The sequence below is a fragment of the Nymphaea colorata genome, chromosome 4, assembly GCF_008831285.2.
Source record: "Nymphaea colorata isolate Beijing-Zhang1983 chromosome 4, ASM883128v2, whole genome shotgun sequence".
Lineage (NCBI taxonomy): Eukaryota > Viridiplantae > Streptophyta > Magnoliopsida > Nymphaeales > Nymphaeaceae > Nymphaea > Nymphaea colorata.
In genome coordinates, this window is record NC_045141.1 from 23,598,046 (window position 1) to 23,612,161 (window position 14,116).

Genomic DNA, 14,116 nt, shown 5'->3' on the forward strand with positions numbered 1-14,116 from the left:
ATAGGACGCAAAGGAGACCCGGTTGCGTTGGGTCGAAGGGAAGGGCAGGACGCACGAAATGGACACCCAGCTACGTCATCGGCTATGTCCTCGGACCCAATCACGTGGCCGCTTGCTCGGCGGGTCCAACTTCGCTGCGCTCTGGCACTCAGCACTCGCTTTTATATATATAGGCAAGAGGTCCTTAACGAATAACTATAATTTTTTCAAGATGGATAGCTTGAAAAAAAAAATCAATGAAAAAAAGTCATTAATTAATATTATATCATTAAAATACTCTAATCATATTTTTCTCATTGATTTTTTCTCAATCATTCTATCTTAAAAAAATCAACCACCAAATGATTTCTTAGCACTTAAAAGGTATGATACCTATCAATTTCTCAATAAATGGTGAATGATTAAAAAACTTGAAAATCGATCGTTGCTGTAGGGCGTTAGTCAGGTTTATATTGTACCAACAGTTTATGTACCTACTATTAAGAGTGCTTGGAAGGATGAATTCTAAATTTTTGTTGTCATCGACACCTGCAAATTTTATTTGCATAACTATGGTGTCACTGTTATCATAATGAGCCTGAATTGAGCCACGGGTTATTAGTTTTCACTATTTGTTCAAACATTTTGAAAATTATTGTTAGTTAATTTTATATTTTTCGTTTATCTTTTACAGACGATAATTTTTTAACATTTTTTCCATTTACAAACTGAATCTGTGAATCTCGCAGCCTCACTAATTTGATTCACATAAATGGTTTTCCAGCAGCGCTGGTCCTCAGTTGTGACCAAGTCTGCCAATTTGATGACTGAGATGATGCTAACACAACATAATTTTGTTCCGTTGTAATTTATTCATACGAATGAACCTACTTGGAACGGTTAAGACGGCTGGAACTTACTTGATTTTCATTGGATTTTAGACCATTAACATTAAAGGTTAAACTGGAAATTGAACGAATACCTCTTTCTTTCAACTTCAAACAGAACGTACATAACATAACTAGGATTTCATTACGTAAAAACCTGGATTTCAGTACTTCAATAACTAAGTTGCTTCAGAAACACACTTATTAACTCACTGTGAGAATAACAAGAAACCGGATCAGGTTTGAATCGTTCATATTTAGCTGCTCATATTGAGCCTAACAAAGACAGGTTAGGAATAAAATTCATGGGCGGCTATATTTAACTTTCTCTAAAATTTTAGGTGCTTTTGTGTAGGTAGAGGAGGAGGAGGAGGTACGAGAACTGTAGGAGGAAGACGAAATGCCAAATTCAATGAAGAAGACGAGGAATGATGTTGGTGAAGGAGAGCCAGGAATGACGGAGTATGAGAAGCAAAGGGCCTTAAGGATAAAGCAGAACATGGAAAGGATGAAAGCTCTTGACTTGCCAAGCATGGCTTCTTCCCTCAATAGAGAGTTCTGCTACAAGGAGATGAAAGGCGAGAGCAAGGCCTCTCGAAAGGCCACCAAAGATAAAGACGACGACGAAGACGAGTACCAACCAACATCAGAGGACGACGACGACGAAGAAGAAGAAGAAGAAGAAGAAGAGGAAGACGAGGAGGAAGAAGAGGAAAACAATAAGAGAGAGAAAAGGAAGAAGGTTGGTGTTTATGTGCTGTCTAACGGTATACTAATTCATCGTTGGGGTACCAATTTTTGTTCTGGAAGACAAATGAAAACATTCGCCTCAAATTCAGAAATTTGAGTACGCAGCCAGTACGTATTATTCAATGAGAAAGAAAACGAGACTATGCGTGCTGCTCGAAAACGGAACTTTCTAGGTCACCCAGAAAGTTACTCTATGTGTCATTTCGAGACTTTCTTCTAGCACTTTTTGTTCACGGTTGGTCACTTGCCCTTATCCGGAAAAGGTGCAAAAACGAGATATTTTCCCAACTTATTAGATTTTCTATATAATTGGGTGCATCTTTTTTACCCCGAATATAAAGTTGCATTTTTCATGGATATTCCTGTTTAGTGTTAGGCATTTTAAATGTTATGAAAGCTTTGTGATTTTGTCTATGAGAAAGCTTTGTCACATTGCACTTCGAACTTGGAGCTATTAGCAATTTATACCGAGACCAATTTAATTGGATTTGAGACATATCCCACACACAGAATCAGGAAGTACTTGCTTCATTTACCAAAAACTGAATCGTTTTAAGAGTATTCTCCATCACGGTTGTCTTAGTGAATGTCACGGCAGGTCTTGCAGAGAGCAAAACGTTGATGTGTTATAAAGACAGTACGGCTGACGTGTTTAGTACATTGGTCTTGGTATGCTTTTGCTGTAATTGGACTACAAACGAAGCAAGTACTTCCTACTGAATTCTTACCTCTAAATTTGGCAAGTGCATGTTTCTATGTTGTATCAGACTATTAGTTACATCGGAATCTCTACTGGAGGAGAGTATTTCTGCTGTTATGTATTCTATTTGCATTGAGCTCTTTGATATGTTAACACAGTCTAAGTTCTGATGTCTAACTTTATATGGCATGAAAACACTTTTTTTCCTGGCATGTGTTACATTAGGCCTTGTAATATGTGAACACAATGTAAGTTCTGATGTTCGAACTTTATATGGAATGAAAAGAGCTGTGTCTAAAGGTGAATCCCCATGTTTTTCAGTCTTTCCTACTCTTAATGTGGTGTTTGCCTTTGGTTTTTTTGGTTCTGGTGTTAAACATGCATTGTGGTTCAAAAGATTGTAAGGTCGGTAACCATCATAAGGTGCTTGTTGTGTGATTGGAAGGGAACTTCACCTGATGCTTCCTTAATTGAAATATGAAAGGTTGTGAACTCTTCAAAGAAAACAAGGGTTAGGACGAGTAAGTGCCCTCAAAGAGATGAGAAGGTGGGAAATGCTGAAGAGATTGATGAAGATGCAGCTTTGCAGAAGGTGAATTTCAAGCCTTCCTTTCATACTTGTGTCGCCTTTTTACTGTGTTGAGGCTATGGAGTATGGGATGGTTCGGTTTATGGTGTAGAATAGTTGTCCCATTCATGATCATACCTCACCCGAGGAAGTTATATGCAGGCGATTGCCCTTTCCTTAGGAGGTGTTGCTGAATCTTCAAATTGGATGGGTGGTAGCATGCATAAACAATCAGGCAGAAAAGAAGCAAATGCGTTTTGTGAAAGAAAAAATGTAGAAATGGGCACTAGCAAAGGAAGGGGAAGAAAAGCCAAGGTTTGCTAACACCTAGTTTGCTTGAGTCTCAAAATATTCTCTTTGCTGCTCTTGAACTTCATTTTCTTTTTATAAATTTAATGTGGAGTAACTGACTTTTTTTGTTCAGGGTAGTGGCAGACCTAAAATGTCTGAAGATGATGTTATCAGCTATTTTTTTCTAATTGATGGTAAATTCTTGCTGGCTACACTTGATTGATTTTGATCCTGTTACCTCCAAGGCTCCAAATATCCTTATGGAAATAATTTTAATTTTTATTCTGGCATTTTATTTAGTTAATCTTAAAATGGATATTTTGGATAGTTTATTTGCTTAGGATCTGATTAGGTTTCAATCCCCAAATAATCTAGTGCTTTTATATCTGCGATATGGATGTCATTTAAATAGACTCCCTTGATCACTATTGTTGTAATCACAGGGAGGATTGCAAGTGGGTTCAATCTGGGAAAGCTAAATACACTAGATGTCGTGATAAAATGGTATACAGCACAATAGATATTGTCAAGACCTTCAAACCGGAGCCAGCCATATTTGCAACCCTAATCACAATTTTAGTTATAATGGTGTATCCTTATTTTGATTATCAAATATCAACAATTATTCCTTTTGGCATCTTATTACTTAACAAATTATACATTTTTTGAAACAATTTTTCTGGTTAAACAATCGTTGGAGCTCTTTTGGTTACAGAAAACATGATATTTTAAAAATATTACCAGATATTGATGTTGTGGTGAAACTGCAATCTAATAATCCTATATGCATATGTCCTCATCTTTTTTCTTTCAATGCTGTTCAAAAGAGTGTGGTAAACCGTTTTTTATTTCTTTTTCCTCAGAATTGACCTTGCCACCTAAGTACTGGTTTGATCCCCTTGATTAACCTATCTCTATTATCTACATCAATTTTTTTCTGGTCAGATATTCGTGCTTCTGGAGATACCCATGCTCCTACACAGCCGTGGTAAACTAAGACAAGTTGCCCCATTCTCTTTGCCTGTTAAGCTTTTAAAATCCCGTGGTGTTTCCTGCCACTAGCGTCCCAAGGGTAAATTTATACATAAAAGTGTCAAGGCACCTTAAATAACAAAAGAATGATCTTACTGCTGCATAGTCAGGCCTTTGAAGATAACAGCTTCACTAACACTTGAAAATATACCATGTCTTTCTACGCATATTTTTTTGCCAATATCCTGTACCATATCGCTCGGGAATGGGCATTGGCTTGGCATGTCTCAGCCCAACCTGGAATATGTTGAACATCATCTGGCTTGGTTTGTCACATGAAGGTCACAGGGTTTCAATGACTTGGCAACTTTTTAGGGTTTAAAATATTATTTGTAAGTGGCACAATCTGAGTCAATGTGGATAATGTGTGGAACATAGAGCCCAAACTGAACCAGGCATACAGAATGCCTCACCTGAATCTTGTTGGGTTTTGTCTGGGACCGTGCTATCAAGCTAAGCTACAGGTGAATTAGGCTGACTTTTTCTGCTTATACCAATTAATTAATTCTTCATTTACCTTTTTCTCTATCTGCCTTGACAGTAAGATGTGCTTGTTGTTATATGGTTTAACAGTAACAAAATCATGCCAAAATGGTTATTAATTTTCTTTCTCAAGGTTTTCCTAGTGTAATTGATGTCCAATTCGAGCCATAAATTGAGTTTAATATTTAAGATGTCTTCTGTTATTGACTTTGGGAACTATGAATTCCAGAAGCTGGCAAAGGGAACATAACATGGAGGGACATAAAGAAAGCCATGGTGACTCATGATTTTCACTGGACCGACAAGGAAATCAATGACATGATTTGTTTCTTTGACAGCAAAGGAAATGGCAACGTAAGTGCATATATTTACGTATAAAACATAATGTTTAGGTCGTTCTAGTTCCACTAAAGAAAATGTTTTTACTTCTTCTGTTGAAATGACATATTTCTTGCTGGCTTCTTGAGAATATTTAGGCTGAATTTAAATAGGTGAGCTTCTTTTGGCCTTTTCTGGTTGTTGAGGAAATGAACTCTTCTTTCATATGGCAAGCAATGGTGGCTACGTGGAATTCTGTATGATGTAATTGGTAGGTAAAAATTTTGCTTGCAAGTTCAAAATCTCCATGTGACATTTATTGATGGGTTTTCAGCTGAATCTGGAAGATTTTCAGAGAATTGTGGAGCGTTGTGGCATGATCCAACATGCAGAATATGACTGAAAAAACTTCATTGCTGTTGTTGGAAGTCTCTATGCTACCATGTCGATCAGCAGTTGTAAGTCTTGAGGACCTTTATGTAACTTTTACTTTTCTGTGCATTCTTCCTTTACATTTACTCGTCAGGATTGTATGTTATCAAGCGGCTGATGGGTGAAGATTTCTTGAGTTGTCTGTGAATTAGTTAGAAATAGTGCTACAGAGAAGCCAAACATGACCTAAGCCTGCGCTATTTGATCTTGGGTCCTAAACATAAGCTAGCTTGAGACTCTGTTTGAGTGTTGCTTATCACCTGAGTTGATGTTCCTGAATTCAGCAGACGAGCTGTAACTTGAGAAATGAAGCCCAAAGCACAGCTTGAAGGGCAGGATTTAAATGCATCGCCTCCAACTTTGAAGCTCTGTAGTCCAACCACTAGAACATGCTTCGGTGTTAAAAAAATTCTGGTGGTTCTTCTATTGAAGGATATTCCATGAACCTATTGATGCTCACTCAAGCTTGATCGGCATTGATAAAGATAATCACACTTCGCTCATTTATATCAATGCTCTGATGTTCGCACTGAGTTTGATCCATTTTAACAGCCATATAAGGCCACACTGAGTTTGATCCATTTTAACAGCTATGGAACCTTAAGAGAGCTTGGGTTGTCTCAGTTGCTTGTGCATCCTGTTTGTGCCCCACTGCATGCCTGAGACACTCATGACTAGTTTCTGAGGCATGCTAAGGAGTGGCCTTCTGCTGATCCACCTTCTGAGTTGATTATCCGGCTATTTTCTTCAATGAACAGTTCAGATGCCAAACCATATCTACCATTCTGCACATGCCTTCCCGTGCCCCTGACAACTAATCAGTCCATTCTCTGGTTGCAGACAATTGAGGATCGAGGAGATGATTATCAGGTGGTTCGTTCTTTTGGGCCTTTCTCCTTCATACGGATTAAAGCATCTCATGCTAATAATGGAGGCCTTTTCAACAAAGAAATGCAACAAGAAACTTGATCATGAGCGAGTTCAGTTTGTCTTTTTTTAGCAAAAGGTGGAGCACATGAAACCTTTGGATGCGTATTCCATCCTGTCTGGCACTGAAGTGCTTTTTTTTTTCTTTTTTGGCACAAAGGGAAAGTCTCCTTTCTAAAATTGTGCATGATCACGAAGCATGTGCCTGGGTTCTGTGATTTTTCTACCATTTAGGTGAGGCGCAAAAGCGTGTGAGGTGGACAATTGATGTCCCATTTGGGTGACAATGAAGGCATTGTTGAAAACCTGGTTTTGGCTTCAAAACTTGTATAAATCTATGCTGACCCTAAAACAGGGTTTTTACATGGTCCCTGGCAGGCTATAGATGACCAAGGAGAATTTGTCTGGAAATGTAACTAGCGGTTTCCTATTTAGAGTGAACTTCTGTCTTCACGTCAATCTTATAGTAAACCAAATGCATCTGTCATGCTGTTGGTTTCTAAGAGAATCGGACTTGCCTCGTTGTGATGATACTTCGCTCCGATGATGCTTTGCTCCAAACTGATCGTTAACGCTCTGCTATATTTGGTGGCTCCGATGGGTGAAAAACACATGAAAGAGATGGATGCAAGCGTTGTTACCCTAGTGCAGGCCTTGACTAAACTTGGCCGTAACAGTGTAAATCAGTCTCATTTTGGGGTTGGTTTTTCAAGGTCCTTTTTCTTCTTATGATCTATCAAAATGGGAAGACTGGTTTTGAAGAAAGAAAGAGGAAAAAGAAAGTAGCAGAAAGAGGAAAAACTAGTTGAAAAGTAGCAGTGAAAAGTAGCATTGGTGGAAAATATAGTCGTCTAGCCATCTAATCAGAGTTATTGGATTCCAATGGTTAAGAGGGAAAAAAAAGTTGATGAGCACTTTGTTTATTTACTATTAGTTTACATTTTTTTCTCTTTTTTTTTCTTAACCATTCATATTCTCTTTCTCTCTCTTTCTTATATATATATATATATATAAGATAGGCATATCATTGTTGGAACGTCTCAGAAAATTCTTACTTTTCCTTTTTCACAACTCATTTTCAGGAAGCAAAGAGGGGGAAAACTTTTTCTTTTTTCCCATAAACCCCTCTTTTCACAAGAAGGAATCCTGTCTAGAGCGTCAAACTTCGCATGCGTGGTCATAGTCGCATGCACGTTCTGCAAAATGCTGCAAAAAAATCGAACTGTGCAGAGAGATCGAAGTGAATCACACTCATTCTTCTTTAGGAACATTCAGAATTTTTCTCTGCTCCGTGGCCGCTTTAGACTAGAATCACATGCATCGCCGGGAATAGGCCAACAGGCGCAACTCACACCGGTAGCGAAACGATCGGAACATCAACCAGCCTTTGCTTAGAAAAAGTTACAACAAAAAATCGAAAGCTATATCAGTTTACAGTATACCATTCAATAGATCTGCCATAGTTTTCTCTTTTCTGCAGTCATTATGAGGGGCAGCAACTTGCAGCAGCGGCTGATCTTTTCCGTGAGAATAATATATATCAATTTGTATCAAGATTTGTGAATATTCTAAGGCCTATTTGATATTCTCATATTGCAGGCCAGTGTATGCCTAAAATCTGTAGTATTAGTGGCGAACAAGAGATCCATCCACTTGGTTAGAGACCTACCCACTAGATTTGCATGGACGGCTACGTAGTTTGTCTAATCTTGAACCAGCTGGCCAATAAGAAAAACGAAAAAAAGTTACTAATCATCGTGTCAATCGATCTGTTGTTTAGACGTCTTGATAAGGGGAAACTCAGACTGAAACCTTCAAACATATTCAGAAGCACAGGATCTTAGACAAAAGAAATGTATACCATAATCTAAAATATCTTGAAGAAAAAAACTGATGCTTATAGAACTATAACAGCTACAACTCACCCCCACTAAGCGAACCCATTTAAGCCTTTGGGATGTTGGTAAACTAGTCATGATTAATGCCCCCTCTTGTACATTCATTTATTTATATTTAATTTTCTTAATCACTAGGTCAGGGAAGCGTGATCGAATTTGCAGTTTGCTTTCCCAAGGCATGTTAGAACTTTTTCTGTGGGGCTATGCTGCGAAAGCAGAGTTGGTGCTTTTCTCAAAAACGCTACAGCCCTCTTCTTTCATCTCAAATAACAGATGGGTTTTCATTCTTTTGTTTTGGAATTCCTTGTTGAGATCACCACAAAAGAAATTCCTTCTTGATATGCACAGACAGCCCAAACAAATTCATTTCTGCCTTTCTTTCTGCTTAGAGTTTTCAGGTTTTCACAAAGTAAAAATGAAAAGAAATTGGGAGATTCCAAAGTTTTGATCTTACGTCTAACATGAAATCCTTAGGTTGAGAGAGTGGGAACCACGATTCCTCTCCCTCTCCCTCTCCCTCTCCCTCATTAGTGAGTATCTCCGGGAATATGCCTCTGTTTCTCTCTCTCTACTGACTGACTGCTGGGGATCAATATCATTCGTCTCGAATATGCCTTTTTCCCGTGACGTCACATGGGAGACTTTCTTTCGATTTTGGACCAAAATAAACGCCCCCGATTAAGTGGATGTTTGACACAAACGCCACCCAATTTGACAAGACCGTCTCGAAAGGAGCCCATGATTTTCCTTGTCCACCGCTTGAAGGACAAAAGTTGAGAAAAACTCGAGTGACCCCATAAATTGAGCTTATTAACGGGGAGAAATCAAATAGTTACAAGGCGACCATCTTGCCTTTCTCGAAGTCAAAGCGAGTAAATTTGATAATAATATGGATTATTATATCATTGTATTTACGCTAAGATTGGATTGGGAAAAAACCCAAAGAACTTTTCATGCCATTCTTCTATAAACGAGACTTGCTAGTATCATGTGCGGATCGTTTGGCAACGGGAAGAAGGCTTAAAGGGAACACGTTGTTCGTTCTTTCTCCCTCTCTTTTTCTTATTTTCTTTTGTGAGTTTTACTTGAGTGGAAGCCGGAACCATGCTTAACAATGGTAATTTGGTAAATGTATGAGAATACTGGGGCAGAACAAGAGGATTTGATTCGTTGGAGAACGTTGGAAGGGGGCCGGTGGAGACGTCTATTTCTTGCCGCGGAAGCGAGTGGTGGCGTGGAAGCAGAGGAAGGAAAAAGAGATCCTTCTTTGAAGAAGGGAGAGGAGAAGAGTCACAAGCCAGTGGGTAGGTTGCTACCAGCCTACCGCCATCTCCGTCTGCTTGGCCTAACATTCTTGTGCGTCCCAAACTCCTCCACTTTCGTTCCTTGCAATTTTTCGACTTCGTGTTCGCCTCATCTTCTCCTTGGGTTGGTTTCTCATTGTTAGAGTTCTCAATTTCAAAATGAAGCTCTTGCTATTTCTTCATCTTATTGCGGTGTTGAATTGTTGGTGGTTTGGTTTTTCGACGAGCTAGTCTGTGAGACTAGTTGGTGGTTGCTAGTTTGCGGAAACCGTTCTGCCAAAGACCAGTTGGTGGATGGCAGGTGAAACAGTTTTAGTTGTGTAAGAGAAAGAGAAAATTTCGGGTGGGGCAGCTGTCTTGTTGGTTGATCATGGCTGATTTTGATATGCCTTCCGTTTTGTTAATCGAGTGAGGTGAATAAGTATATGGTTCTGTCAAATTTTCTGAGCATTCTTGTTACTGCCTTTTCTTGTGAAGCTTAATGCTGTTTCTTTCTTTATCATAAGGAAGTGCAAGTTTTTTTTCCTTTCCTTTCTTTTTTGGCCGTAACATTCAATTTACTGAAATAAATTGGCCACCGCTCTGTTCGCAAGGTCGAAAATCTGGTTTTAGCCGCTCATAGTTGCTAAAAATGCTGCTGATATATTGGAGGTTGCTGTAAGTTTTACTCGATTATCTAAAAGATGGACAGTGTTAGCCATTACGCTCTAGGATATGTCGGTTTCCCACTAATAAGTACTTGAGAAAAGAACTTTTCCACAATGGCATATTTTGGAAATTAGTACTTGATCTGCTCTTAAATTTTTTGTGTATAGGCAAATAATTAAACTGCTCTATCTGTCGTAATAAGCTGAGAAGTTAAATCCTGTAGTTTACTGCTTGCTTTCAGGACTCTAATTTGATCTTTGTTCTTTTCCTTTTTAGAAGCCAAACTGAGTATCGGAAGGGAAGTGAAACGAATTGCCCATTTTTTCTTTAGTGCTGACTGCTGGGAGATCTGTTTTTATATTCTTCCTTGTATCATCTACCAGATTGAATTTCAAAGAGTAGTATAACCAGTTGTACTTATTGAAGGCTCAAGTTTGTATCTGATGGCTTCAGTGGAAGAGCCAGGACGTCAGAGAAGTAAGCCCCCTGGCATACGGCTTGTTGAATGTGTCTATGGATCCAGCTTGAGTGTTAGAACATACCAGGCAATTGTTCTCGTCGTCACTTTCCTTGCTTATGCAAGCTATCATGCCTCAAGGAAATGCACGAGCATCGTTAAAAGTGTTTTGGATCCTGAGTCGTCAGAAATGAGAATATCATCATGGCCGGCGAGCGTTTATCTGAAAGCAAACAGGGAAAAACTTAGAGCCAGCAGTGATGGATGGGCCCCATTCAATGGGGCAGACGGCACAGAGCTGCTTGGAGAAATCGACCTTGCTTTTCTCTCATTTTATGCTTTTGGCATGTATTTCTCTGGACAACTTGGTGATCGCCTGGACTTGCGGCTGTTCCTTACAGCTGGGATGGTGGGAACTGGATTATTCACTTCACTGTTTGGAGCAGCTTATTGGTTGAACATTCATATCTATGTCTACTTCTTAGTGGTTCAGATGTTTGCAGGCCTCTTTCAATCAACTGGATGGCCATCTGTTGTTGCCGTTGTTGGTGAGTGGTTTGGGAAGAAAAAAAGAGGGTTGATAATGGGAATATGGAATGCACATACTTCTGTAGGCAATATATCTGGTTCATTGATTGCTTCGGCTGTCCTCAGATATGGGTGGGGATGGTCCTTTCTGTTACCGGGGCTACTTATTGCCTCAATGGGATTGCTGGTGTTTCTCGTCTTGCCTGTTAGTCCTGAAAGCATGGGCTTGAACAGAGATAGAGATGGCTTATTAGAGTCCTTCAAGAAGGAAGGAGTTGAAGAGCCCCTACTGAGGCAGATGAATGGTGATAAAGAGAAGGCTGTGGGTTTTATACAGGCATGGAGGATCCCAGGGGTGGCATCATATGCTCTCTGCCTCTTCTTCTCGAAATTGGTGGCTTATACTTTCCTTTACTGGCTTCCTTTCTACATCAGCCGCACCGGTAATTCTTGTCTCACCAAATTCTTTTAGTTTAAATGTGTGACAAAAAGCCACTACAATGTTTCACCAGACACTAATTTGTACCTTTATATCTAGGAAATGGATTATTTATGTCTCGTAGACCATGGCAGAGAATGTCTTACAGAGCATAACCTGATAACATGTTTGGTCTCTTCAATAGTTTCTAACCATTAATGCAATTTTTTTGCAGCGATTGATGGGAAATATTTGTCTGATCAGACTGCTGGGTACCTATCTACTCTTTTTGATGTAGGAGGTGTGGTGGGTGGCATCCTTGCAGGTCATATATCTGACCGGCTTGATGCTAGAGCCATAACAGCTGCAAGCTTCATGTATTGTGCAATCCCCGCACTCTTCTTCTACCGAGCATATGGTGATGTTTCTCTGTATGTGAACATCATTTTGATGTTCTTTGCCGGAATGTTCGTGAATGGACCATATGCACTGATCACCACTGCAGTTTCTGCAGACTTGGGCACGCACAGCTCCTTAGACGGGAATTCACGGGCACTTGCAACAGTGACAGCAATAATTGATGGAACTGGGTCTATTGGTGCAGCTCTGGGGCCATTGTTGACAGGCTATATCTCTGTCAAGAGCTGGAATGGTGTTTTTTTAATGTTAATGCTGTCAGCATTAGTAGCAGGACTGCTGTTGACACGGCTGGTAATAGCTGAGGTGGCTGCCAAGATTGAGAGGGCGAGGTCTGTAAATAACCACATGAGGTTGGGAGTTTGATTTGGTTTCTGATTTCCCATTCTGCTCTTCAATGGTCACCGGTTCAACATATTTGTTGAACTTGAGAGGTGACCTGTCGAATAAGGCATGCGTCTCTTTTGTCTATATGTTCTCCAAGGAGGCTGCATGGAGGGGCAGCATTGGTGACCGATCAAGCATAGTACACTGGCTCTGATAGTTCTGTTATAAAATGCTACACATCAAGTAGTTTTGTGTAGTAGAGGCAATTTTCGTCCCGATCATTGGTTGTAAGCGTAAGGTTTATCTTCCTCCTTTTTCTGATCATGAAGCATGTTGGAGTCGATATTACTAGTATCAGGCTCAGTGAATGGGTAAAGATGCCAGTCATGGAGCAAAAGCCAAATAGAGGATGGCAGTTACACAAATAAGCCGGAAATTGAGCTGCTGTAGTACAATCTGAGGCATACAGAAAAAGAAAAGAAAGAAAGCTGCAAAGAGAATGAAACTGTAGCTTTAGATAAGAGACTGTATATGGTCTATGCGAACATGATCGGCAGACAATGAAGATTGGATTTACAGGGTCAGGAAGTGAATGGAAAAACCTTGCAGGAATTCGCCTGAGGAAATACTTCCAGAGGGACAATCTTTTTGAAGAAATGGTTTTGATACTTTATCCATGTGATTCCTTTCCCGTGGCTGTGGATATTTAATTGGGAAAAATATTATTGTGTATGTCAATCAAAAAGCCTTTTCCTTGTATGAAAGAGATATTATATTGCCACTTGCGTGAATGAAGTCATTCTTTGCATAAATATGTAGTTTCTTATGAATGATAAAGCTGTTGACTATCATGTTATTATATCCGAAGCATGAATTTGTTTTGTAGCGATTTTGGTTGGTCCTTTCTGGGATCCCCTTCTTGTTTTCTTATAATGTTCTTATCAATGCCGGATCCATTTCTTAATGTACATAATTCCTTATATTTCTGATAATCAAGGTCAGGGGCCTATCCCCCGGCAGGGCTTTTACCAGACTTTCTTGCTATACACAGTAAGGTTGCAAAGAATGTTTCTTTTCCGTATGCCGGAACTTCATTCGAGTTTTCGCCTTTGTAACTGTAACTCTTTTCTTTCCTGTTGTTTTTGTTTAGCAACACGGAAGAACCAAGAGCCCCGAACAGGAAGTCGCAGATGGGTCCTCAAACTGGTAGAGAACTTGAGGCTGAGCCTTTTACCCTGCTACTCTGCTGACTGTCTGAGGGTTTAATACTATGCATAGGACTTAGGTTTGCGTAAAGGAGTGATGCCCATGGAAGTCGGCCGTTTCCCTATCATAGTTGCCCCGCCTTCAGCCAACAATCGAAAGGCTGGAACCCAAGCTCAGGTTTTCGGAAACCAAGACCTTAAATAAGAGATGCGTGCTTTTTCCTTTTTTAAGGGCGAGAAGCATTTGTGGATACCACAATTTGCTCATAATGCTTGTGATATTTGAAATATTTTCATGGGTAGGAAGCCATCATACGTCTTAATTGCACCCAATCAGAATCATACAGTGGTTGGCAACGCGCCCTCACTTGTCATTCTCCATGATTAGAAATCGACAAAAGATTGGAATGCGATAGTTCGTATTATTTCCTCCCCGTTGTCATTTTATATTTTGGAGAGCAAAGAAAGAGAATCATGATGTAGTAAGCGGAAGAATAATGCATCATGTGGTAGGCGAAAGCCCAATGGCTTTCGCTTTCAGTCTTTT

The 14,116-nt window shown here is 39.7% G+C and overlaps 2 protein-coding genes across 12 annotated transcripts; both read left to right on the top strand.

Moving 5' to 3' along the window:
- Positions 1-1,193: 1,193 nt before the first annotated feature.
- LOC116253716 (uncharacterized) lies at positions 1,194-6,732 on the top strand. 5 transcript variants are annotated; one of them, XM_050077294.1, is made up of 8 exons: positions 1,194-1,608; positions 2,801-2,908; positions 3,047-3,199; positions 3,309-3,369; positions 4,920-5,044; positions 5,182-5,279; positions 5,364-5,466; positions 6,281-6,732. In XM_050077294.1, exons 1-6 carry the CDS (start codon positions 1,267-1,269, stop codon positions 5,269-5,271), a joined length of 879 nt encoding a protein of 292 aa, XP_049933251.1. In that variant the 5' UTR covers positions 1,194-1,266; the 3' UTR covers positions 5,272-5,279; positions 5,364-5,466; positions 6,281-6,732. The 5 variants fall into 5 exon arrangements, with proteins under 5 accessions (XP_049933251.1, XP_049933250.1, XP_031484552.1 ...); XM_050077293.1 differs by having other exon boundaries at positions 5,182-5,466; XM_031628692.2 differs by having other exon boundaries at positions 1,195-1,608; positions 5,167-5,466.
- Positions 6,733-9,480: 2,748 nt separating this feature from the next.
- LOC116253013 (putative glycerol-3-phosphate transporter 1) lies at positions 9,481-13,223 on the top strand. 7 transcript variants are annotated; one of them, XM_031627707.2, is made up of 3 exons: positions 9,481-9,621; positions 10,494-11,645; positions 11,856-13,223. In XM_031627707.2, the coding sequence occupies exons 2-3, from the start codon at positions 10,661-10,663 to the stop codon at positions 12,401-12,403; spliced, it is 1,533 nt and encodes a 510-aa protein (XP_031483567.1). In that variant the 5' UTR covers positions 9,481-9,621; positions 10,494-10,660; the 3' UTR covers positions 12,404-13,223. The 7 variants fall into 7 exon arrangements, with proteins under 7 accessions (XP_031483567.1, XP_031483566.1, XP_031483568.1 ...); XM_031627706.2 differs by having other exon boundaries at positions 9,484-9,982; XM_031627708.2 differs by having other exon boundaries at positions 9,484-9,982; positions 10,497-11,645.
- The last annotated feature ends 893 nt before the right edge of the window (positions 13,224-14,116 follow it).

Excerpts from the sequence above, each read along its gene's own strand:
- LOC116253716 (XM_050077293.1), top strand. The coding sequence starts at position 1,267 with ATGCCAAATTCAATGAAGAAGACGAGGAATGATGTTGGTGAAGGAGAG. Across the intron at positions 1,609-2,800 it reads AGAGAGAGAAAAGGAAGAAG|GTTGTGAACTCTTCAAAGAA; the intron begins GTTGGTGTTTAT and ends GAAATATGAAAG. Across the intron at positions 3,200-3,308 it reads GAAGGGGAAGAAAAGCCAAG|GGTAGTGGCAGACCTAAAAT; the intron begins GTTTGCTAACAC and ends TTTTTTGTTCAG.
- LOC116253013 (XM_031627707.2), top strand. The coding sequence starts at position 10,661 with ATGGCTTCAGTGGAAGAGCCAGGACGTCAGAGAAGTAAGCCCCCTGGC. Across the intron at positions 11,646-11,855 it reads TTTCTACATCAGCCGCACCG|CGATTGATGGGAAATATTTG; the intron begins GTAATTCTTGTC and ends ATTTTTTTGCAG.